This window comes from Erithacus rubecula (genome assembly GCF_903797595.1).
Source record: "Erithacus rubecula genome assembly, chromosome: 9".
NCBI classification, from domain to species: domain Eukaryota; kingdom Metazoa; phylum Chordata; class Aves; order Passeriformes; family Muscicapidae; genus Erithacus; species Erithacus rubecula.
Genome location: NC_136660.1, coordinates 5,495,913 through 5,521,720, shown reverse-complemented (window position 1 = coordinate 5,521,720; position 25,808 = coordinate 5,495,913). Strand labels below are relative to the sequence as shown.

Sequence of the window (25,808 nt, the reverse complement as noted above, 5' to 3'; positions counted from 1 at the left end):
GGACCTCTCAACTGTTTCCCCCTTCCTCCTTGTGTACCTTCCCACAGCTTCAGCAGCTCCACCTGAACTCCCTCCCATCTGGAGGGGCCACACTATTTGTGGCAGCTACATCACCTTCCTGCTGACTGATGGCCTCCCACATGCTGCTCACTTCCCTAAGGCTTGTCAGATCTGAAGAACTCCACTCCTGCCTCAAACCTTGCTGAGAGACACAAAAAAAAAGTGAGTAGCCCTTACTTCTTAACAGATCAAGGTAAAACAGAAAAGTACCATTTTATTCCACCTCTTTTGAGAAAACAGAGGAAGTTCCCAAACAAGAAGCTCTTTTTCAAAGAGAAGCACAAATAAAGGCTTAGGGCAGATGATCTGCACATCCCTCTGACCACAAATGGAGAGTGCCAATCCCTCCTCCCTTATTCTTCTCCTTTTTCAAGAACTCCAATGAAACTCTTCTGTCCTTGCACACGTTACTGGGAGTGAGGGCTGGAATGAGTCATCTGACCCACTTCTAGAAGCTTTTTGCTTCTCCACATGTTGGAGCTGTACACTTAGATCTGTCGGTAACAAACTGTTTACACCATTACTCTTTACAAGGCTGCCATGGATGCCAGCTGGACTCATAGGTGGTCCAGAGCCATGGGAAAGAATCAAGACAACTCTTCAGCACAATACTGAAAGGAGTTAAAGATGCAGAAAGCTGTGTGTGCCTGGGTTGCCCGTGTAGGAACTGAAAGCAGGAGGGGGAGAACAGAGGTTCCGTGGCTGGCACCCAGAGTTCCCGAGCTGCTTCTGGTAACCTCAAAGGGTGGGACCAACCCCAAAAGCTCCTGCCTGCCTCGTCAGTGGAGACATAAGTTTATGGGAAAAGCAATTTTCAGCTGCAGTAGTTATTTTTAAGCCTGAAACTTAAAATAAAGAGAAGACTGAAAGATGAGCCCACATATAATTATGGGGTGCTTAAAATACAGACAAAAAAATACTATTTTATCCCTCTTTCAAGATGTCTAAAGAATTTTTAATGTGCACATATCATTACTACAAAAGCCCAGCTTACTTGCTCTTACAAGCAACCAAGTCATGGAACCCCAAAGGCATCCAGATCTGAAATATCCAATGTCTGCCCATAATGAACAGAAAAGGAGAGCAGTGGAGATGCCCATAGCCCTTCAGTCAAGTCTTTCTTAATGGCATATATGCCTTGAATTTGTAATAGATCAAGATAAGAGTATATTAGGTCCTGTATCTGATGTACCTGCTTTGTGATTAGTGAGCAAGTTTATTACTTCAACAATCTTTAAGGCGTGTTAGACATTTGACCTGCCAGCACTCAGACGTGCCACACACATTTAGAAAAAGAACTAAGTACAAGCACCTATCACTGTTCATGCAACACCTCCCACGGGGGATTTCTCATTGCCCTATCTTTACATCTGCAACCTTCAGCATAGAGGTAGACAGGCAGACTGTACCATTTTGAAAACTCAAGCAACCACGCTTGCCTTCCAGAAAAAGGAACAAATGAAGTTCTGAGGGAGAGTGTAAGGCCTGAAGAGAGTTTACCATAAACACTCATTCTTAACAAGATTTTTTTAAAAATCAAATAAGCAAGAGGACTTTTTAAAGACTGTTCACCCTTCCATTTTCCTCCCCGAGTGGTAAAATACCCTTTGCATGAAGTTTAATGATTGTGAAGGAAGTTCATTTGAATTCTGTTCTGCCTTCAACTGTGCACATTTGGTCCAGTGCTGTGTGCTCAGAAATCCTTTGGAAATACATTATCACACACAGTATGTACATATTTGGAAGCATATAATCAATCATGCATCCTTGCTCTGCCTGACCCAGACACATAGCTGAAATGCACTCACTGCTTCAGACAAAGCAGCCTTTCCAGATCTTTCCACAAGTGTATCTTACTACGAAAAAACACAATATAAAAGTTTTTTTGTTATTCTTCATATGCTTATCTAAAGTATAATGCAGTTGACTCCAGCTGCTTCAGCCAGCAACAGCAGAATCACACACTTCAGTCCAACATTGTCCATGACAGGCACTGCCAAACACCACCCATACAAAAACACCACTCTGATGAGGTCATGCATACCATATGCTGGGCTTTAATGCTTTACATACCCATCTATATTTCTTCAAGTGAACGACAGTGCTTAAACAAATTAAGGCATGATTAGCTTTGCTGCTGCATAACTTAGTATGTGTACCACCAAACAGTACAAATAACTTATTATAAAAAAACACTTCAGTTCAAAAAGTATGTGATTTAGGTCACACTTGCATGTATAGATTTAACTAACTTTTCCTTGAATTTTTCTCTTCCAAAAAGCTATTTTATTTTCAGACTACAGCAAGAACCATTATTAAACCCACTAACACTTGTGAAGTACATACATGATATATTATAAATGCAAGGTGGAATTCACATTAAGAACCTAATCTACATGTCCATTTCAAGACTACACTTCCTACAGATACTAATTTGACATAAAAAAAAATGCATGTTGTAAACTTTGTTTATTATTTCCTACAAAGAACAGAATTTTCATTCCATTGCTAAGCGAAGTACCACAGCAAACGTTCACATCTGCTTTATTCTCAAGATCCCCTCGTCATCACCATAAAAAGAACTACATGACTAAATGGTCTGACCATCCCAGAATAATGAATGAGTCACTCAGTCACACACTCTTAGGTTTCACATAGAGAATAATACAGTTTACATCCTCCATGAACCAACAGAGATAAAAGCCACCGGAAACAAGTTGTAGGTTGGTGTTCAAGGCACCACACATACAGAATCCAAGCAATTTCTAAAGAGAAGGGCAGGTTTCTAAGCAGTACACACATAAGACAAAAGAAGAATCACATGCACATTTAGGAGTAAAGAGCAAATTCACTGGCAAGCTTTATAGTTGGTATAGCAAGCCTCGTAAACCCATGGAAATGGGCTCATATAATGTAAATGCATACCCAACTTTAATAACGATATTAATCTAGCCCTTATCAAGGTCACTGAATCTTTTAACAATTGAAACATGTTTATTTTTGCAAAGAGCAGACAGGGCACGGGAATGCATGGGTCACAATTCCCCAGAAGTCCTGCCTAAGTCACTTTAATCTTGTTCTGGAAGAACCACTTCTGGTACAACAGTAATTTAGTTCTTTGCCTACTCAAACTTTGTTTTTCCTGCCAAGCCTGAAAGGATGCCAAGTGTGCTGCTTTCCTTGCTTTGAGCAGTTGTCACCTTCACATTGGACAGTAGCACCTTATTCATGAGGCCTTTTGTCCCAAGAGTTATGTGAAACACCACTGTTTCTTGATCAGAACTGATGTGAGCAGAATTATTACCAAATACTCATCTGCTGCCCATTACCAGTATTATGGGTCTATGTAATGATGGGAAAAATTAGTCAGTAGTTAAGAATTGTTATCTATGGAATCTTCCCACACAAATTCAAACTTTGTTTGTTTTGGCAGAAAGATACTGGAATTTTAGGCACTAAGAGCAAAATGCAATATAAAAGTGTTTAGGTCACTATGGTCTCTAAGGACTTCATACTGAAAATGCACAGCAATGTGAGTTTAAACAAAAAATTAAACACGTTTCAGAATACTCAAATTTAACTCATCCCTGCAAAGAATTATTCTTTCAATGATTTCTCTGAAAGTTCTGTCTTCTGCTTACAAGCAGCTCAATGCTATTCCAGACTAAACAAGGGAGCAAAACCACTTTTTATTTGCAAAGCAGATAGTAACAGGTAGTTTACCAAAGAATTATCTGGGACGTGGTATTAGGGCAAAGAAAAGGGAGACCAAAGAAAATGCAGGTCTTCAGAAAAAACATACAAATATAAACTACCTTGCATTAAGTGACTAATGGAAAGGCCTATGATTTCCAGCATTAACAAAAAACAGCATGCAAAAGGAATAGAAGCAATCCTCCAACTCCAGGTAAATAAGTATCAGTAATAAAGCTAATATTTCTGTCTAACATACTGTTAGTACATATAGTTTCTGTTCTCTTGAAGACATTATCATTCAGCAAAGCTCTCTTCTGTACAAATAATTTGTAAAACTTGGCATCAAGATATTGCTAGCCCTGCAAAGAAAAATTCTATGAAAAACATTTCTCAAGCTTTTTATAATCATTCAAATAAAGAAACTTTTGCACTATGTGTCAAAAATAGAGGCCAACAGTTAGGGAGAGCAAGCTTGTGTCTGGAACTATTTTTGACAAGCTACTGCTTTGTAGCAGTTTGTAGAGGTGCATATCTCTTTGAGAAGTGAAATTGCCAACACTGCTAATTTCAGTATTACCAATCAAGATAGTATGAAGCGAGCTGTTCATCTGACACTTTAAAAAATGACACCTTCAACCTGAATGCGCCTTCTCAAATTAAGGTGCTTCCACGTCTAATGCTCTACCAGTTAATATTCTTTCAAGGGCCTAAAATGCATAGAACATTGTTATGTCACTGCCTGGCAATAGCATTGTTTGATAAAAGGCAATCCTCCTATGCTCAGTTTGCTTTGTTCAGATCAGAAATGATCCACTGCCAAAAGGAGATTGATTACTGTTACTGGAATGAGCATCATCAGACACATGAACTTGGCAGATTTCAGGCAAAGGACAGACACTAGCACAAGTATTTGCTTTGTAAAATGAGGGCAAATTTACACTTCACGGCCCAGCTGATTTAAGAGGTTGCTGCTGCCAAACACGGATATCTCACTCTGTGCTGCGTCCTCCTGACCCTCTCCATGGAGGAAGCCACAGCACTAGATGCACCCTGGGCTAATCCAGCTCAGCTCATCAACACCACAGGCTTTTCCCCCGTGCCATGTCCCCCCTCCATGTTCAAAAAACAAGGCTGAGCAAGCTCAGAGGACTGAAAGCACTAGCATGGGGTCTGATAGTAGGAACTGTTGTCTGCAGCAGAGCCAAGCTGTTCTAGCAGCTCCATAACACGTAACCTCACCCTGATGAGAAATGTTCAACTCGTTTGGCCTCCCTACCATAGACACACAAAAGCCACAGCCTTCCATGAACTGAAACTCTCTCTTCTCCTTTCCCTAGGATTCTCTCTCAGCCATTCTCTTTTTCTAGCTCTGTTTGGCATTGAGAAAAAAAAAAACATCTTGGTGAGGCAGGAGGGAAGAAGGGGTGTCAGGACAAAATTACAGCATTTATTCAGGGCCATCTGTTATTCCAAGCCTCTAAGTACTATTTCTGTATCACCACAGTGTACCATCCAAGCCATAAGGAAAAATTTATGGCTATTGTAATTGCAATCAGTTCAGCACAAGTTGATGTATTTTTCTATTTGTCATAAAAGAGATTTTTAGACCTTCTGAAGCAGCAAGAGGGGGATCACTAATTCTCTTGTTCTTTGAATACAGACACATTAATATACTAATGTGTTTCTAATTAATGGAGAGGCATTAAAATCAAGAATGCTGGAAATTTTAGCAGGCTTAAAAACAACAGTAAGAAAAGGGTTTCTTTTTCAAGAAATTAGCATTTTCTGTTGTTCATTTACCAAGAGAACAAAAAAAATCAGTAAGAGGAATATCACTATAATCATGCAAAGACCTGGGAATGAAAAGCTTTAGAAGTAGGGATACCATCTTCTATCTACTCTATAATTAATGGTACTAGTTAACCTTTAAAGGGGTCAAGTATTTTAATGTGAAGTGCTACACTAATATTCGTGGCACAGTACTCCTTGACATGATCAGATTAACTGGAATCATATATAATACCAATATAATCTTTCACAAAACAAGGAACACTCTCTGCCAATAACCAACAGGAAATAATTCCTGTAACACAGAACTTGAACATAAAATGCACTTCAATAATAGTAAAATCATGGTTTTTAAGTTTAATGGATAGTACTTATACACTAGTCAAATTTCTTACCTGATAGGGCTGAAAGGCACTATCTTCAGTTATGAAATCCAGCTGTTTGTCCACAAGGAACTCTACTGCAGTAATTGAACTGTATATACTTTTTCCAACCAAGGGCTTGAACGTCTATCAAGGAAAAAGGAGAAAATTAGGCAACTGAAAAAAACCCTCAGCACATCAAACTGCCAAAACTGTATAAATACTAATGTATTCTTCCATCAAAATAAGCTGAAACAGAATAACAGTTACTAATTATACAAGAAAAGAGGATTTTGTCTTCAGTCGCTTTTTTCCTTTGTGTGGTTGGCAGAAAACCAGCCTAGAAAAGAGAACTACACCATACATACTTCCTTTCCTTCACTATGCTTGAGCAATATTGTTTACCACAGAAGCTCAAAGTACAGGAGCACCATTCCACCCCTGAACACACAGTTCAGCCCACAGATCCTCTCTGTCTGCCTGCAGGACCAGCTAGCACAGCAGTGATTATACTAAGGACAGCTCAAGTGGAAGCAGACGGCAGAGAAATCCCTCCCCCTGCTTCCTGTTCTGAAATCATTCACCTTGCCTCATGTCAACCATCTCATTTCCCTGCCCATGGCTGAACTGTTCTGACTCTGCTGCTGCCGCCTCCGCAGACACTCCTCCCTGCAGCAACCGGCTGCTCCAGCACAACGCCTTCTACAGCGGCAGGCAGGGGCATTTCGCAGCAGGGACAGCAGGTTTCCCAATTCCCCCCGTTTGCTGGGAAAGCAACAAGGAGCTGACCACCCTTGCTGGTAGAGGAAGCAAGAAATCTCCCAGCTCTGCTCCAAAAGCCAGGCACAGAGAAAGGAGAGCAGGGAATCAGAGGCCCCTTGACACCCTGGTACAGTCTTTGCCCAAAGCCCCTGCCCTTATCCAGGCACAGCAGGATGCAGCAGGCCAGCAGGGAGGGTGACACAACTCCAGTGGATCTCCCCTGAGAGGGGACAAGCACAAGGTCCCCTTCCCTGCAGGCTGGGTTTCATGAAACAAAAGCACAAGGAGAGCTGAACTAAGCAGAGATGTACCTACTGGGGATGAGTCAGGTGAAAAGGAAATCCCAGCAGATGGAGGGGAGAGACATGCTCCTCTGAGGACAGACAGGAACAGCAAGAGGAAGACGTCAGTGAGAACAAAAGAAATGACTGGCAGAAAGAGCACACAGAATGAAAGGGGAAAAAACATGGAGGGACAGAAAAAATAAGAGGAAAGTTATTTTACAGAACCAAAAAATAGTAATGAGAGAAAACAGGAAAAGCAAAAAGCCCTCTGAGACCAATTCTAAATTTAAAATGCAGGAGAAAAAGACAAAGAGAAGAAACAAGGGCAGGTCAAACCACATTCAGCACTGCGCAAATGCTACACCAACATCTGTAAAATACTGCTATCACAGCTCACATGCAAAAATCCTGCAGCAACACCCCGCAGCAACAGACCCCAAGTACTTACAAGGAGAAGGCAGGATCACCATGACCTATTTACAGATAGGGAAACTGAGGCACAAAGCAACCCCTTAACTTGACAAAAGCTACTAAGCAGGGCAGCAGCAGAGCCAGTGACCTGCTCTCAGCCAGTCTGCAGGCAGCTCATAAGAGAGCACTCAAGGTTTTATCAGGCTTCATTACCTACTTTCAAAGGTGTTGCCTCGAGATTAAGCTAAATATAACCCAAACGTCTCTGGAGCTTCAGCTTTGGCACTTACTAAACAAATGAGAGACTACTTCATGGGAGATAGATTACAATGTATAATGTATCTATCAAACTTCACAAATGCTCCAACTGAACGCACAGCATTCTTGTTTCCATTTTATTTAACGTTTCACTTTAGCTGTTACTCTCAAACAAGGAAGGAAAAAAAGCCAAACCTCTCCACCAGCTATCTCAATAATAAGTAACTAGATGAAAGGGCTTAAGAAGCAAGAATGTATGATAATATTCCAACTACAGAGTCTAAATAGCAAATAATTATTTAAACTCTAATAATTAAGAAAGGGCCTTTGCTCTTGCGTCACTTTCCTATAATGGATCTTGTATTGCTAATGGTTACAAGAGGGCAGAGTTCACATCACGAAATTGTGAAGTGTTGAGTGTATAAACTCACAAGCAGACAAATTTTGCTTTGCAAAAGCCAACATTTTGGTCTTTCAGCTCTTAATCTGCCCCCATGTCTTTCCTCACTTTTTCCACACTGCCTTCTTTAAAACTTTCTGAGCTCCTATTCAGTCCAAGAAATGAGTTTCCAACTACAAACAACAGGACATACCACATCAGCTGAAATGAAACTGTATGGAATGTGGCTTGCAGTTCTCTCTCAGGATTCAGACAATACTACAGATTAAGGTACATGTGAACCACTGGTTTATCTTTCTACAGGTATTAAAAGAACTAGTTCCAAATATAGATCCGTGCGTGTGATTACTCTGAGAAGAGAAACATAATGCCTTCGCCCTTACTTTCATAGATCTATGCCTCTAGACAAGTCAATGCCCCCAAAATACTCATGTGGAGGATGCAGGCTATCCCACAAGCACAGAGGAAAAATATGTAAATAAATAAAGCAAAACCATGCCAAGTAACACACTTCCTCCTGTGCGAATAGCTGCTCAGCTGCACACAACTTGAGATTTTTCAGACGCTATTAAAAAACATTCCTACTATCAAAGAACAACAAAACGCCTTTAAGTGCCTTCTTGGAAAAGAAAAGTCCAGACTCCATCAATTCCACCAGACAGGCAGGCCACCAAAGCTGGGACAGGTTAGAGATTTAAAAAATTTTAAATGGAAGACATAACTGAATTTCACACTACATATCACACATGCACAAAGAAAAACAGACTGAGAGCACAGTAGACAAGAGTCAGGTATTAGAAGTAAGCATGTGAGGCACATGGTGACATGAAAATCTATATAAGAAGGTCCAACAAGCTCCTCACAGATTTTCAGAGCAAAAGCCCCTGGCAGATGCTCCCTCTTTCCATTCCCAAAGCGGAGGACAACTTTACGGACAACCAAGTGTACTGGCAAAAACCAGAAAAAGCTAAGCCTCTAAATTAAAATCTCCCTATCAAACCTGTAGCTTATAAAAGGAAGCTTTATACATTAACCCAATTCCAAAAAGACCACAATTACTGTCCTAAGTCCTAAGCAAAGGACTTAAGCACTCAATTTTAAGTGACATCTGGCCATACCACTATTCTAACTGGCTGCTTGAAAAAAAACCAAAACAACCAAACAACAAAACCAAAAAAGCAAACAAACAAACAAAAATCTCAAAAAACACCCACACAAAACAACCCCCACTTTTTCCCCCACCAGATTTCCCTGCTTAGCCAAAGGGAGCTCCATGAATGCACACACATTCTCTTCGGTTGCTTTGCTAACAAGTTCCCTGATGCTGAATATAAAGTGCATTTCTTACTCTGCTCTCTTGCCATGATTTTGCCCCAGCTCATGCCAGAAATAACCTGCCTACAAAAGGCAGCTGGCACAGCACTAAGTCTGAGAACTGGATTCTAGACCTTCTAGAAATTCAAATAATTTTTTAGAAGACATAAGTTACCATCACTGCACAGCAAACAACCACAACACTATTCAACAGCATTCATCAAATACCAATACAGCAGATTACTCGGTGACTGCTGTTTCTAACACCCAATAACACAAGTCATCTCTTTATTAATCTTTCCCAAACCCCCACAGTAATCACCCACTTTCCCAAGGAAGCATTAGCGAGCAAGCACATAGCGCATTTTTACCTCTGCCTAGTGCAATTAAGAAGTTGGAGTGATGGTAATCTGCCTTCAGCAGTTCCCTGGCGGCACTGGATAGGGCGCTTCAGGAGCCGCCGCATCTCGACTGCTGCAGCCTCGGCGCTGCCAGGCTGTGACACCCAGAAGGCTCAATGCAGCAAATGCTCGTGTTACAGCTAAGCTCGCAGCTGCTGCCCCTGCTCATCCCGCACGTACCACTGCCTCAGCTGCCTCGCTCAACGCCGAGCTTACCGCCTGCTTAGCCCGGCACTCTCCGCCTCAAGCCTGCTCCCTCACCTCAAAAGCACATCCTACTATGCAGACATACTGCAGTGATCGTTTTTAAAAAAATATATCTTTCTAGAGGAATTTTTGCTGTATGCCCAACACTTTTAAAGAGTTAATGCAATTTAGAAAGCTATTCGTACACTAAAACATTCTATCCTCCTTCCTCTTTAAATTGAAAATGTCAATTAAACCTAATTTTAATGTATTATTCAGCAAACTTTTCCTCTAAACCTTGCTGTTTAGTCTGCAATAGCACAAACACTGGCACCTTTTCATTATGGCACCTCATCATTCCAAACAGCTCTAGCCCTCTTCCAACGCCTGTTTGTTGCTATGGTGTACTCACAGGCAGAATTACCAAGTGGAAAAGAGCGGACAAGCAGTAAAGCAGATCTGACGTTAAAATCGTGCACGGGGTTTCCTCAGTCGCGGACTACCCCGCCTGCAATCCCTATGGAAGCGTCCATTTCCAGGCAAGGCGCTATTCCGGACGGAACTCTCGCAGCTCTTGGCGGGGGGAGGGCAGAAGGAAGTACCCGTCGGGACGCAAGGAGGAGGCAGTGCCAGCCGAGCCCGCTGCCCGCCGGAGCTGCGGCATAGACAGGGCGCACCAACGGCGCCCACGGCTGTTCTAACGGCAGGCTCCATGCCGTTAACGGCCGCCACCGAGTTCTGCCGTTCCCGCACCCCGCCTTAACGGCACTAACTTAACCGAAAAAAGGAAAAAAAAAAAAAAAAAAAAAAAACCACAAAAACCTCAATTTTTTTTTCTGAACTCCCTTTCTCCCATTTCCTGAGGGGTGCTGGACGCCCCGCGCGCCCCCGCGGGTACAAGAGATGCCCGGTACTCACGTCGTTCCGGGGTCGCCGCGTTCCCGTCCCCACCGGGCCGCGCACAAAGCCGCCGTCGCCGGCCGCGTGCCCCCCGCGCGCGCCGCCGCGGGAGCCCGTTCGTCACGTGCGCCGCTCCGCGGGGATAGGGCAGAGAGGGCTTCAGGGCCGCGACAGCCCCGCGGGCCGGGGGCGCGGCCCGTTCCGCCTCAGCAGCCTCGGACGGCAAACAAAGGCGCCCGCCGCAAAGTTAAAGTGTCCGCGCGGGTATGGATCCCACGGGGGTGCCCCCCGCCTCCCCGAACCACAGCGGCAGATTGTCGCCGGCCCCCCACCCCATCGGCCGATACCCACCTCGCCCGGCGGTCCAGCCCGCAGGACCTCCGCGCCCGCCTCCGCCTTTGAACTCACAAGGAAAATGGTTCTCGCCGCGCCGCTTCCGGGTCGGGCCGGGCGGCCGTGCCGGGGGCGGAGACTGCGGAGACGGAGGAGGCGGCGGCGGGGAGGGAGAAGAAGACGACGACGACAACTCACCGCCCGCCCTTAGTGGGGCCGGCGCAGACTATCGCGCAGCTGTGCGCTCTGCGAAAGCCCCGGCGCGTCCCCGCTGCCGGGTCATGGAGCACTGCCGATGCTGCCGCTTACATAAGTGCGGGCGCGCACTGTGCAGTGCTGGGCGGGAGGAGTCGGGCGGGGAAGCACCGGGTTGAGAGTCGGGAGCAGAGAGCACGCCGCGGGAAGAGGCGGCGCTCGGCAGGCGCGGCTCGCGGCCACGTCTCGCGGGGGCGGAGTCCCGGAACCCGTGCGGCGGTGACTCGGGAGCGCGGCCGAGCCACCCGCAGGCGGAGAGCCTCCTGTTGCCGTTGTTCCGCTCTACAATTTCAAAGTTTGTTTATAGCCTCCTCCCCCCGCGAAGCTGAGCCCGGCCTTGCAAAGCTGTTCCCTATCCTTCTCGCGGGTGGGCTTTAGAAAGTTAGCAAGCGAAGGCTGCAGCTCGTCCACGTTCAACCGAGGGAAAAAAAAAAAAGGAATGAAAAGGAAGGGCGAGTCAGGCATGATCTCAGTGGCTGGTTTGGGTCCAGGAGCAGCCGCAGCGGAGGGCGGTGGGTGGCTCCGCTCTCCCCCGCGCTGCCTGCCAGAGCCGGGGTTGCGCTGCCCGAAGCCTTCAACAACAGCACACGGTGCTCAGCGGGGACCCAGAGCCCGGGAGCTCACGGAAAACTCCAAATACAATTTTCTCATTTTTAGTATACAACTTCTTTCTGCCTGACGATGCCCCTCCGCCCCCTTCAAAAAAAAAAAAAAGAAAAAACGAAAACCAAACCCACGTGTTTTCCCACTTTCCAACACTAATGTCACTAACTAGTTGTTTACAGTTCACGTGGAAACTTCAACTGAATAGTCCAGGGGAAAAGTTCAGGGGACAGTTTGCAATGAGAAAATAATTTCCAGAGAGAAATTTAGCAAAAGCACCTGTAATACGCTCCTTGAGCTTAGCTCACATACACAAACGTGGTTAATAAGAGAAAAAAAAAAAATAATCACAATCACAAGCGTGGTTGGGATAGAGACATTTGCTTTCCCCAAATTCTTTAAACGTAAACCACTGTACATTTTTCACTTCATTAAAGAAATAAAAGGTGTGTCATTTGCCAAGAAAGTATAATGGGAAATCAATGCATGACTACATCTCTGTTCTCATCTTCAATTATTCCAAATGATGTAAGCTTAAAGATGCACTGGAATGCTATAACATACTAAGCTCTGAAATAAAATACTTAAGTACAGCTAAACATTAAAGTTAAACTGGAAGGCTCTCTACCCACCACAGACTTTTCTCCAGCAAACTGGCTTTCTTCCATAACATTTCATGACTTTGCATGCACACAAGCAAGGAGAGGAACCAGGCCACCTGCACATGGCTGTTTGTACACCACCCGGCCTATGCTCAAACCACGTAGCTGCAAGACTCCTGGATTTTGCTTGGAAAGGACACTAGCAGAGGCAGTTTATTGTATTGATTTTCCTTTTTTAGTGGTCTTCCATCCTGTCTGGCTCAAGGCAGCTGAGCAGCCTTATATGGCAGCAAGGCTGGAAGGAGGCAGCAGTGCCTTGAGCAGCCTTCATCTATTCCTGACCACCCAGACTGGACAGTTGTTCCTCTGGTTTCTGGCACCCTTGGCACAGCCCCTCACAAGATTCACTCAGGGCTCGCCCCCAGCAGAACATGGCTCACTAACCTTCTTGGTTCCCCCAAAACACACCTCCTGCCCCAGCCATGCCATGGCAGGGCTGCACTGCCTTTTCTGCAGAGAAAAAATTAAACATCTTAGTGACACTATTCTGACCTGATTTCCTTACACTTCCTTTTTCTCCAAACCACTTCTCACTGGTTAGGGGGGAATAACACCTCAGTCACTTTGGTCAGTAATGAGAGGTCATGCAGTAGCAAAGACTAAAACGCAACCTTATTCCAGGTTTGGAGCTGCAATTTGCACTGCTGTTCCCCTTTAGAGTGAAAGTGTGCTTTCTTATCTGCCACCCAACAGCAACAGGGCCACTTGTTAAGTGAGCAGGACAGTCTTTCACAGAATTGGTCCTAGAGAGGCCTCATCACCTCTAAAAAATAAAATTGACCTATCAGTAACAGCTGACACAAGAAAATGTCTTGGAATTCAGACGTTGCCAAGTAATCAATAAAGTATTTTTCCCAAAATTAATTCTGTACTTGTATGATCTTCAATTTCAATTTTAAAGCACATTTTAGATTACCTCCAAGAAGTACTAAGCATCCCAAAGACATACTGCTTCCACCACTAGATTCCCACTTTTCTCATACAATTTTAGGTTTTGTTTTACCATTACTCTTAAGAGCCCAAACACTTAATAGCTATTTCAGGAAGGGCAAACGAATGAAAAATGCCTATTACAGAGCAGAACATACTTCATGCTACTCTTGAACTAATGGTGCTGTGATGGCTGTGTGATATGTAGTGCAACTGTCAAAGCAGGCAATCCTTAATAATATCCAAGACAGGCACTATTAAAATACAAATCACAAGATGGTCTGGAGGACACGCAAGTTTGCCCGTTTGGACAAAGCTTTATTAATAGATTGCAACTTAGTAACAAAGAATATTAATACCCAGCCCAGCACCACCAATTCATTGCCACAGAGGGATTTTGCTAATAATTCTCAAGTTGCATCAGTATGCATGGAATACTAAATCAGCAACTCTATTTCCAAGAGCTTTACTTAAAGACATCCTCAGGAAAAATCCACTATGTGGTAAAACACCTTTTGGAAGTAAAAAAACCTCAAAAAACCAGAAAAAAAAACCAAGGGAAGTTGCTACTGGTACAATCATTAAAAAAAAAAAAAAGTTAAGTACACTAAGGCAATATAAAATGACATTTACATCATTACTATTTACAAAATTTACTACAATATATATATGTATGTTCTTAACAAAACAGAGATTTGCCAAGTAAAGGTATTAACCAATTTTTAATTAAGAATGTTAAAAATTAATGTCTATCCAAGCCTGGTTTTGACATTTGCAAAATACTACTTTAAAAAAGGTTTATTTAATAGTCATATTATTTTAGCACTGTTTTCCACGAGTGTTTGCTTCTTCACACAGTTGGGCCTGAACTCTGTCAAACAAGCCATACTATATGCTTGCAGAACAGAGCTGCCTTTGTTCTTTGGCACTGCCAGTCCCCTATGGAATCAGGCAGCACACTGAACTGCACTCAACAAACAATCCCTGACCTTCAATTACTGGCTTGGCTCACTGCCACAGGGTACATGTATTACTGGTAACACAGCGTGCCCTATTTTGCAGATAATCGCTAGAGCTACAGATAATCATGAAAATTAATGGAAAAATGCAAACATTCCCTTCCTAAAATTGCAGTTGTAACTTCCCCAGTGTACTGCAGCACAGCCCATGCTCAGGCTATGCATGTGAGGATAGCAATACTGCAAGTGTTGTATTTTTAGGGACTGCATGAAAAATTCCAGGTGGTGGATGGCTTTGACATCCTCTGCTGGACATTTTCAGTTTGTTTTTTTATTTGCTTTGACGCAGAAGGCACGCCGTGTTATGCTGGCACAGTTGTGCAAGCGCTGCTCTTTTTTTTCCCCTGCTATTTTTCCCCTTTTGGAGTCTGTCAGGTTTTTCAGTGGAGTGGCGCTAGCCGAGCGGGCAGGGGCTGGTGGCAGCTGCAGCCCTTGCACTTGGGGGCTGGCTGGCAGCCAGCCCAGGTCTTATGGCACCAACCTGGTGGGAGCTACCACCACCAGGAATGCCACACTGGCACTAGGGAAGAGACAGCACACATGGATCAGGCCTTCTGGTGTGACCCCCATTTGTTTCTTGCAGGCAGCAAACCCCTTGAACAACAAACCGTACTCCTTCACACTGTGCCAGAGAAACCCACATGCACAGTGCTGTGGGCCAGGAAAGTGCCCATGCAAATATTGCAAAGGAGTAAATATTTAAAGTTTAAAACAAATAAAGGTTAGTTAAATCGGTCTTCAGCATTTAAATTAGTTTTTTTTTTTTTCCTACTTATCTTCTTCCTGTGTGTGCTGCTGCGCACTTGCTTAGCAAGCAGAACTGTTTCACAGTGATAGTCCTGCAGATATTTCCTGCAGAAATAATGCAGTGTAAGGGCAGAGATACGGTCAGCCTCATGTTAGTGGAGAAATTAATTTTCTCATTACGCATTTGTGCAACCCATCGAGTTCAGACCCTGTACTTCAGTGCAGAAGCCAAAGTCCAAAGGAGGAATTAATGTGTATGAAATAGTCATTACTACTGGAACTGCAACATGTGACATCTAGTAACTGGCATTCAGGTGTCAGTTCATCTGGCAAATTCTTCATTTAACTCTCCTTTTCTGGTTATTGAGGTGGGTACATCAGACATGCAAAAACTTCACCAGGCTATCTTTAGCAATTTTTCAAAACTGAGAAGCTGAGGACAAGAATGTACATGAAGGAACACATGTGACATAATAGTCACAGCAGACCCACCAGATCAGTGCTAAATGATTTACAGTATATTTCAAATTAGTCCAATTTAAGCTTCTATCTTTTTAATGTTTTCAGTCAATGTTTGAAACCAATTTTGTCCTTCCCTGGGCAGGCATCATGGGGTTTAATGCTGCATGCATCAACATGACTGTGCAATTTTCCCTGTAACTGCATCCCCATCTACTTCATCATAACAGTACTGTAAACACAGCTCTGGGAATATGCCCTGTTAGTGATCTGGTGCTATATCTGTGGCTAAATAAGTGTCCCTGCTGCAACAGGAGACCAGTAATTATGGTAAAAGAAAAACCAGATGCATGGCCTTAACATAAATCATCATCATTGTAGTCAATAGTATTGTATGAGTTTTCTTATTTGTTGGACAGTGCTCTACCTCCAGATTTATGTTAAAATACAAAATACTGAGCAGTCTCTCAGGCATCACTTTGTGGATGTCTCATTTTAAGCCCAACATCACTGTAACAGACTTGTGTTTTCCTAAGCCCCCTTCCCTCATTAATTGAGCAAAAATGCTGGGACCCTTGCCACTCACTCAATTGAGTAACATCAATATCACCTTATGTGTGACTTGCTCTCTCACTTCTATGTGCAGGTCTTTGTGCCAAAGCTTATCAATTTTTCTACCCATCCCCATAGTTCGGAGCACCACCATTCGTTCTGCATTTCATTCTGGCCTAATAAATGCACACATATTCCCACCATGCAAAATGCTGTTACAAATACTCCCAGCCCACTCTTTGCCTTCCTTTCCACAGCAGCCTCATCACATTACACTGCACTTTCTGACACAGCATCTTCCAATCCTGGTATCACTTATTTACCAATTTCAGGAACAATTTACTGGCAACACTAGCAAAGTGAATTCACTGACATCTTTCCATTTTCTCCTTAAAACTTTGCCTGCTGTATTGACCTCTGAAACCTTGACAATGACTTGGGCACTGCTTGATGGAAGCCTCATCTTCCCTCATAAGCACTGCCTTCTATTTCCTGTCTGAGACCTCCTGTCTCTGTGTGTCATCTGTTCTTGACTCACTCTCAGATTTTAACTCTGTGTAGAAAGGAAACCTTTTAATTCTATGCTGGTTGTATAATTTATTGGACAAGGGAATACTGGACTTTCATATAAGTTTTTGAGTGCCATGGTAATGTGCCATAACATTCGTTAACCTTGGGACATATTCTGTCTTCTACAAAGCAAGCACAACAGCTTTAAGTTCATAATGTTTCTACCCACATTCTGTCTCTAATATTAATAAAATCCTTTTTAACTTGGGTGCCATCCATGTTTTGCAGTATTCATGCTTTTTCATTTTTCCAGCCTTCTTGCTTCCATCACGGTGATGCCAAACTCCATCCAACTCATTTCTTGGCTTTACTTTCTTCTTCTAACCCTATCTGCGACATTCACAATGTTCTTGCATCCTTTTCCCCTATAATTTACTGGATGTAACATTCATTTAGCTGGCTTTCTTCCAGCCTCACTTCCAGAAAAACAACCTTACTAAGAAAATCAGCCTCAGGCTTCTAAACATCCACCGAATTTCTGCTCTTTGATTCAGCGGCACTGTCGTGTCCCTCTCATTCTTGCCACTAACTGAAGTCCATTACAGAACAGGAGTCCACCTTTTACTCTCCTACTGTTTCCTGTTCCTGTCAGACTACATTCCCAGCTGCCTCTCAGAAGCTCATCTTGCTTCCTGAGTCACCCAGATCTAGCTTTCATAAGGTCTCTTTCTGTTCTTATTCCCCAGAACTTAAATATCTGCCTCACCTTTTTCCATCTTATCCCCTGTATATTTGTTAACTTGGATTTCCAGAGCACCATTTTTTTTTTCCACAATTCTGCTGCTTTTTCAGCTCCTTTGCCCTGCCACTCCCTGTCCCTTGTCTAGTGCATCTTATTCACCAGCTTAGTCATCTTCCTGTCTTTTAAATGGACTGTATTTTATCTTGCATTTTTCTACTTGCTCTTCACCAAAATAACTTGGGAGCATCCTTACCACAGAAAACTCAGCTTCCCACTGAAGTTGAGGCTCCTTGATTGCTGAGGCTTCTGGCAGGCCCTTTGATGCAGGTATGTCTCCTGGAAACAAGCCACTGGCTCCACCGGAGACAAATAACATTGCGCTTCTGAGGGAGCCTCACTCCAGGCATCACTTCCTCTCACAACAGTGGTGAGCAAGCACCCATGCTGGTATTTTCCATTTTCCTATAGCCCCACAGGACTCTTGTAACATCAAATGCTCCCTATATGCCTGATGCTACACCCAGGGCATGCAATGTATTCTTGACACCATGCTATAAAATGGTCATTGGAGTAGTAGGCTGGGACAACTCAGTTAAGTCTCTATGGGGAGTGGAACTGGCTCTTGAAACAGAGCTAGATATGTTTAAACAGGAGCTCCTGTTTGCTATTGCTATTTGCAATAACAAAAGCCTCAAAAACATACAGAAGGTGAAGAAAAATACTGAAAAAATATCAAAACAGAGAGCAGTATTTTAAAAGAACACATATTGTAAAAGCTCAAATAGGGAAATACCTACTTCATGTTACCATGTTATCATGTTATCATGTGAATAAAGTTGCACAAAAAATTTGGATTCAGTTTTTGAGAAACAAAAGACCAGGGCCCTCCTCCAAGTTTACATTTACTCCCATTTACTGATAGCAGTGCATTTCACTGTTTGTCAGACACAATAAGAGCTGTAGAATAAACATATTCAATCTGCAACATACTCTGAAAAGGGGAGAAGTGGACGGTCCAGGGGTGTTGGTGAATAGTTAAAAGGCTGAAACTTCTACTCCTTCCTGCTTTTCTACTTCCACTGTCTCCAGAAAAGCAGGAATCCCATTTGCCAGTTCTTCAGGCTTTCTATGTGCCTGTCTATGGATTCTCATTACAAGAAAAGGCCATTCATGGCAGGAGAAGATTACTCATTCTGGACGCAGTGCCTCTTTGCTCTTAGTCTCAGCTTGTTGGGAGAAAGGTCATACTGGAACATTGGTCTGTGTTTTGCAATATATCTTTTTTATGTTTTTAACATTGCACACTTTACCCATAAGGGCATCTTAAAAGTAGGATTTTCAAATTTCCAAACACTAAGACTTAAGTATTAAGCAACAGTGGTGCATTGAGTTTTAATTATCTTTATAAAAAGCTCCATCTTACTGAGACAATGTGCCAATATATACTCCTCAAATAAAAACACCAGACTGTTCACCTCACCTGTGTGAGGGAGGGAGAGAAACAATCCAATGTCAAGACTACACAGATATGTATTTTAACCTTATTGAGCAGTATTTTCTCTTGCTATGATTATTTTATAATCATACTGTAACTCTGTCAGACCTCCTACACAGATACACTTGATAATACAATGGTTTGATTCCTGAATCTACAGCATAAAAGGCCTGGGAGACCTTCTCAAAAAACCTTCTAGGCATAAGCCACTGAGACGGTGAGGTTAAAAGTTTACATTTGATAATAAAAAGTCTGATGGAACAGACAGGGTTTAAGTCAATATATCCCAGCATCAGGATAATGCTGAAATAAAGTTGAAACACCATCAGTTTATCTAGTAAACAAATCAGAAAATAACCTAAATATCATAATGGATTCTCCTCCCTCACCCAATGATTAGATTCTCACATCTGCCCTACATGCTTGTCCAGTAGCAACCTTGATGGACAAACACTTTTTTCATTCAGGAAAACACAGGACAGATGGTGTTCAAAGTGTTTCCTTCTGAGATAACAAGTTTTCTGCTTTTTATAAATTCACTTATCTTCAAACTGTGACAACTGTGAGTTTAAAAATAAAATCAAAATTATCCAGATCTTGTTCATCTCCTTTCTCTAGGGTCTCTGAAAGGTCACACAAACATGTCTCACTCAGAAATTTTCTACTGAATATGATATGTTTTTCTAAGTTTGAACTTACTGGTATTTTAGAAAGAAGCAATGTATTATTCTGCATTCTTTCCAGGTTATGTCTAAGGTCTGTATTGTGAATTTGGGATCTTCTGGATCTATTTGTATACCATATCAGACAGTAGTTACCTCCAAGATCTATTTATAGCAGTGATTACATTCCCTCATTCCTCCCATCCTAGTATACAAGGCAGTGCTACTAACCTACATTTTCTACTTCCATGTAGGCTCTAATGTTAGATTGTATTCTACTCTTCTGGTTATCCTCATCAAACTCCCCTGTATCCTGTTTGGCTTCAAATTCTCTTTCTCCAGCATGGATGAGAAGAATTATGTCTGTTACTAGAAAAGGGCTCTCAGGGGCAGCTCCAGAGGGACACAAGCTCACACATCCCAAAGTCATACTTGTGATCAGCTCAGCATCACACACCCAGTTCACAGTCCTCCTCTGGCTGGCCAGAGTGCTCAAACCTTGTCCTTGCCAGTGCTTATGCTGGATAAGCTCTCCTCTACATTTGCCATCTGCTCCTAAATCCACCACTTTCTGTTTCATGCAGTGACATTTTGTTCCATTTTTATTACTTTGTTTCTCGAGGATATTAAATTTTAGTTGCATAAAAAACTCTCATCATCTGTGTTAAGGACTTCTCCTGTTCTGCACCGTCTAGTGCTTTAATCAAATAGAATCAATTAATCCAAACATTTTAGTAAAAACGTGAAGCAAGTCATTCCCAAAATGTGATACCAGCTATTGGCAGACAAAATATTTCACCACAACACTCCACCTGTTTCAATACCACATAGCCAGCATCTTACAAACTCATTCCTACCTAATTTACAGTTCACTCTACTAATCCCAGTCGTCCTCTGATTGTTCATTGCTTGACATATGTGGAATGCATTACAAAGTCTAGATGAATGATATTAATTACATTTTCTTGCCTCACAACAAAGCAAACCAAAGTTTTTATTCACGTTAGTCCATGATATAGCATTTCAAGGTGCTGATGGTAAGAGTAGACTGGGATTAAGGGCAGAGGGAGGAAACACAGTAGCTATAATCAGTCTATTTGTGACGACTTTACAGAATACAAGACCATGAGTAAAAGGCAGCATTAAATCAAAAACATCAAAACAAATTTCTTTGCCAAATAGAAGAGCAGACTTGAGAAGCAGATCTATATCCTGATATCCTGTTTGAAGGACAGGTATCTGCCAATAAAGGCAGAAGCTTCTCTTTGAAATGGAGAATGTAAACCCCCTCCCTCCAAATTATTACAGTTTTGAAATTAAGAGGGCTCTCAGACAAAGATATGGGAATTAGGAATAACTAATTTACTAGGAAAATTAAAATAGAAATGTAGTATTACAAAGAACAAACCCAAAACACTGACAGAGTCAGAATCCAAGCTGACACCCTGTCAGTCAGTCAGGGTGGTGGCAGCAGTCCCATTCAATGGTGGCTGCATCCTCCTGCAGTGGCAGATGTGGTTCAGCTGGAACAGTGCTCCTGGAGAAGGTGCAGTTGTCCTCTGAAGGTCCAGGGATGATGTGGAAAGGTCCAGTTTTCCTCTGGAATCCAGTGGAAAGAAGGTACCTTGGTGTCCAACAGCTCCATTTTTATCTAGGTAGGAAAGACTTGGCTCCTCCCTCTGGCTGGAGCATCTCCCAGTGGGATGATGGAATTTTATCAGTCATACAGTGGGATTTAATGGGCCAGCAGCAGATGATATCTCCTGGAGGGAGGATGGGTTGTGGAAAAGATAAAGATGATTGCCTCACCTTATCTTTAAGATGGCCCATTAGCAGATAGTATGTGCCATGGAGATAAGGAAATCACTACCCCACCCAGCTGCAACAAATGGTGATAGAATACAAATTCCTGGCGACATCAACCCAACACACCTGACACTTTGCCTCCTATGATACTTAGGTGTGCAAGCTAAACACATTAGACCCAAATGAAACTAATGGAGATGCATATCAAGAAAAAAGAAGGAACAAACAAAACAAAATAATTCCAACAAAAAAAACCAAACCAAACCAAAACAACAACAAAACCACCTTCAAACATTCAGAGATCACTACTATCTGTCAAAATATGCAAAATATGTATAATGCAGTTCCCGAAGTCACCTACACTGGGTCTGCTCTTACTATATTTATTAGATCCAGATCGTGGAACAGAGACTACATTTACTAAACTGACAACCAGCCAGCTTGATTGGACGGCAAATTATATTAAAGGACAAAAAAACCCCAAAAACTGGACAAGTGGTCTGAGAAAAAAGATGAAATGCAAACACTGCACGAAGGCAGAAGTCAACAGCAAAAACACTGAATGGATAAGGAAGAATTTCACAGAAAAAGAGAGGCTAGGTTCAATTTATGGACTAACAGTATCATGCTATAAAAACAATACTGGAATATATGAATGTTGTACAACCTGTGTTCAGCATTCATAAAGCCTCAGTTATAGCACTATAAAGAGAGCAAAGTTCTGGATATTGCTCTTCAAGATAGTTATGTACAATAAAATGAATATAATTTTGGAAAATATCATAGATGGATACAGACTGAAGAGACAGGGAGGGGAAAACAGCTGGGTGTGTCTCCAGTTATGAAAACAGGATGCTGTAAAAAATAATTTCTTAATCTCTACAGCAGAAACAAGAAGTTTTAATTGCCTTAATTTAGATTAGATGATTTTAAGGTCTTTTTCAATCATACAATTCTAGTGTATCTGCCAAGTTACTTAACTCTCCCAAATCAAACTGCATTAGAAACACATAGCCAAATTAATAATATATGTAAGTCTGCTTTTATTATGCTGTTTTCCTCTCTGCCCAACATCACCTACTTCATGGCTTCTCTCAACAGCAACAAACGATTGTTCCTGGGAGGGCTGTAATGCAAAAAGAGTCTCAAGACCTCACTTCCTGACAGCAGCATTCTGATGCTCTAAAGAACTGGGAGGTACCAGCTTTCCCTTGCTGCACTGATCTCAGCCTCCATATTCCCACCAGTGGAGCTGGAAGATTTACCTGCAGACCTTGGGAAAGGTTCTGGCACATCATGCCTGACCTGAATGCTATAGAGTGGCCTTTCTTGTCTTGAAGATTAATTCTCCCCAAAGACAAGTATAGGGTGAATCAAATTCACTTTCTGAAGTAATATATATTATAGTTTACTTCATCTTCTTTCCCAAATCCTTGACTGCCCCTCACCCACACGCTACAATGTCTTCTAAAGTTTTACATATTGTGAATATAGACTAGGCTTTTAATTGCTTGCCTAATTCTTCCTTTCTCCCTCTTCATGTTGGCACTGCTTTCTCCAATTATTAGCTCCAATTAGCTAAAATAGTTACAATCAACACAAATTTTTTCTTATTGTGAGATGAAAATTTCTCTTGGTCTCTGAGTATTTTACAATCTTAAGTTCCCTCTGGTTGTAGCAATTTCCATTCTCTTATTCTTATACATCTAGTATTTTCCTCTATTTGTCATTATCCTTACTGAATAAGCCAAAATATTTAATGTTTTATTTCTTTATTATGGTTATTCTCTATCCTTCTCACCATACAAAACCTTATTTTTATTTGCTTTCAGAGCATTTGAAAGATCAAGTCTAATTTTTAGAAACAAACCTGAATTAAGTTGTCCTGTCCTCTTCCCCGCCTCTGCTTCCCCTCTCCCCCCACATTGCTTGCACAATTCCTGCATTAATTGTACTATATATTCTCAGGCTGACTATTCATCTATTTTGAACTACAGACCAGGCTGACTTTTTGCTGGGGATTGAGTTTCCAGGCAAGCTTTACATATCTGTAATTTTCAGAAACTGGGTCCTAAGGCTCCTTACACCTGTGACCAGTTTTGCTTATTTAAATTTGCCCCTAAGATTCAAAACATAGATTTCCAAACCAACTTCTCTATATTTTTTTCACATATTTCAAACTGAATCAACCCATGATTACTAAGGGTGCAATTTTACATTCTGTTTCATCTGATGAACTGTAAGCTGCCACCGACTGGGAATGCCTGACTGCCTCACCAGCCTCAAGCAGTGGCTCCAGCTCTCTGGAGGTCTGATCCATCAGAACTCATCCCTGCATCTGACTGACTTATTCCCACTGGAGTCACCTTGCTGATGTAACTGATGTCTTGGCTGGGTGACTGCACAGATGAGCTAGACAGGCAGAGAGAGGGACATCAGCTCTTTCAACAGATGATAAAGCAAAAAGGGAAACTGAATACTCAATCCAAAATTATTTTCTAGAATATCCTCACTGCTTTTCATAGTGAAAGCTAAAATAACACTTTCTTCCTGTTGGTTCAGTGACTAGTATGAGGAAGAAACTTGCCAGCGATCAAATAGTAGCTTGTCCTTATCATTTCCTCTCTTATCTTCACCTGGCAAAATAAACCACCTGATAATAAGGCAGCATTTATCTAATAACACTACATACAAATATCCCTACCCCTACCAGTCTAACCCTGCAGCTAACACAGATTCTTTGCTCCTTTGTCATCTTTATCCAAAGTGATTTTCAACCAAACTGTTTCCAGTCTGACCTTTTTACACCAAAGCCTTTTTTTCTAGTCCATTATATTATTACTACTACACAACTTTTGTTTTTGTTCAGTTATTTCTGAACAGCACAAAGCCTTTTAAACACATCTAGTCCAGTTAGTAAGAGCATTCTACCAATCTTCTGATACTTGGATGTTTTATATCCTGACCTCTATGAGAAGCTCAAATTTCTCCATTTTGTTGTACAGGCTCTCAACATTCCAGTTATTTCATAGTAATCACACACCATTATCCAGTGGAAGTATTTCCCTAGCTGCAATGCCTGCCTATAATTTTCCTTAATCTTGGAACTCTTTTCCTTCTCAGCTGGTACTAGTCTTCTACCCACTGGCACTTTTCCATATGTCAAGAGAGAAACAATGTTTACCCAACAGCTCTCTCCTAAAAACTAAGATCTGAATGGAGGTTGCATTGCTGGTCAAAGCTTTTCCTTACACTGAAGTTCCCAGCCATTGCACTAGCCACTTCTCCAAAGGCAGTTTTTCTAGGTACTTGGGATCAGAGCCTCTCTATGAGTTACCTCTTCAGTGCTCTCTCCACCAGATACCATACTTCCACTTAGGATTGTCAGAGCATCTGCTCTGTCTTCTCCAGGTTGGTATGCACATCTGTAACTCACCACAGCAGAAAATCTACTGTCATTTACACTATCATGAAGGTTAATTATGGAGTCTTTCCTTCCCATTCCAATCCCTTCAGGATCTTAGCTTTCTCCTTCCTCCTTATCTTCTCATTCAGCAACATCAGATGTCCCACCAAGAAATCTGTAGTTCCTCAGCCTTCCCTTAATTGTTGGATCTGGTTTAAGTTCCAGCCTCATTACCAATTGCATCTTGAGCCGCCCTGTTTTTCTGGCTTTTTTTCCTCTTCACTCTTGAACTGTATTAGTAATTTCATGCATACTGTATTTAGCTTTAGTAAATCTGTCATTTTTCAGGTTTTCTCCATTGTTCCCTTGATTATTAACTCTCCTTTGTTTCAAGTCCCTACCTTTAAAAAGGACACACACTAAACTCCCTTGATATACTCACCAGTTACACAGGAACTATTTATCAGCTGCTTGATTTTTGAAGCCTCTTGTCTAAAGAAATTTCAGCCCTTCATTTAGATGAGCAGTGAGTAGCAGCAGGAACCAGTCTTATGCTCAAGTTCAAATGCTGTCCATAAATTACAGTCAAATCAAACACTTGTCACTGGTCCTCAAGAGACAAGATTTGCCTCCTAATGCCTCAGGAGAGGGTGCTCTGTTGGTTTTGCTGACTTCCTCTATAAGCTTGGTGCTTTATAACAAACTAGATGTGTCAAAGATGTCTGCTTTGGTTATTCCCATGGAAGTCTATCCAAATTTAGCCCAGTAAAGACCTTAAAAAAAAAAAAAAAAAAAAAAAAAAAAA

The 25,808-nt window shown here is 42.0% G+C and overlaps 1 protein-coding gene across 13 annotated transcripts in view; it reads right to left on the bottom strand.

Moving 5' to 3' along the window:
- JMJD1C (jumonji domain containing 1C) overlaps nucleotides 1–25,808 on the bottom strand; it is a 163,204-nt gene that overhangs the window by 50,093 nt on the left and 87,303 nt on the right. For 6 of the 13 annotated variants that reach the window (XM_079312713.1, XM_079312711.1, XM_079312712.1 and 3 more), the window contains exon 3: nucleotides 5,940–6,053. In XM_079312713.1, the coding sequence (XP_079168839.1) occupies nucleotides 5,940–6,053 (114 nt within the window). Of the gene's footprint in view, nucleotides 1–5,939; nucleotides 6,054–10,334; nucleotides 10,708–10,840; nucleotides 10,981–11,173; nucleotides 11,316–25,808 lie in introns of those variants that run through there. The other 7 variants (XM_079312718.1, XM_079312709.1, XM_079312710.1 and 4 more) reach the window with 4 other exon arrangements.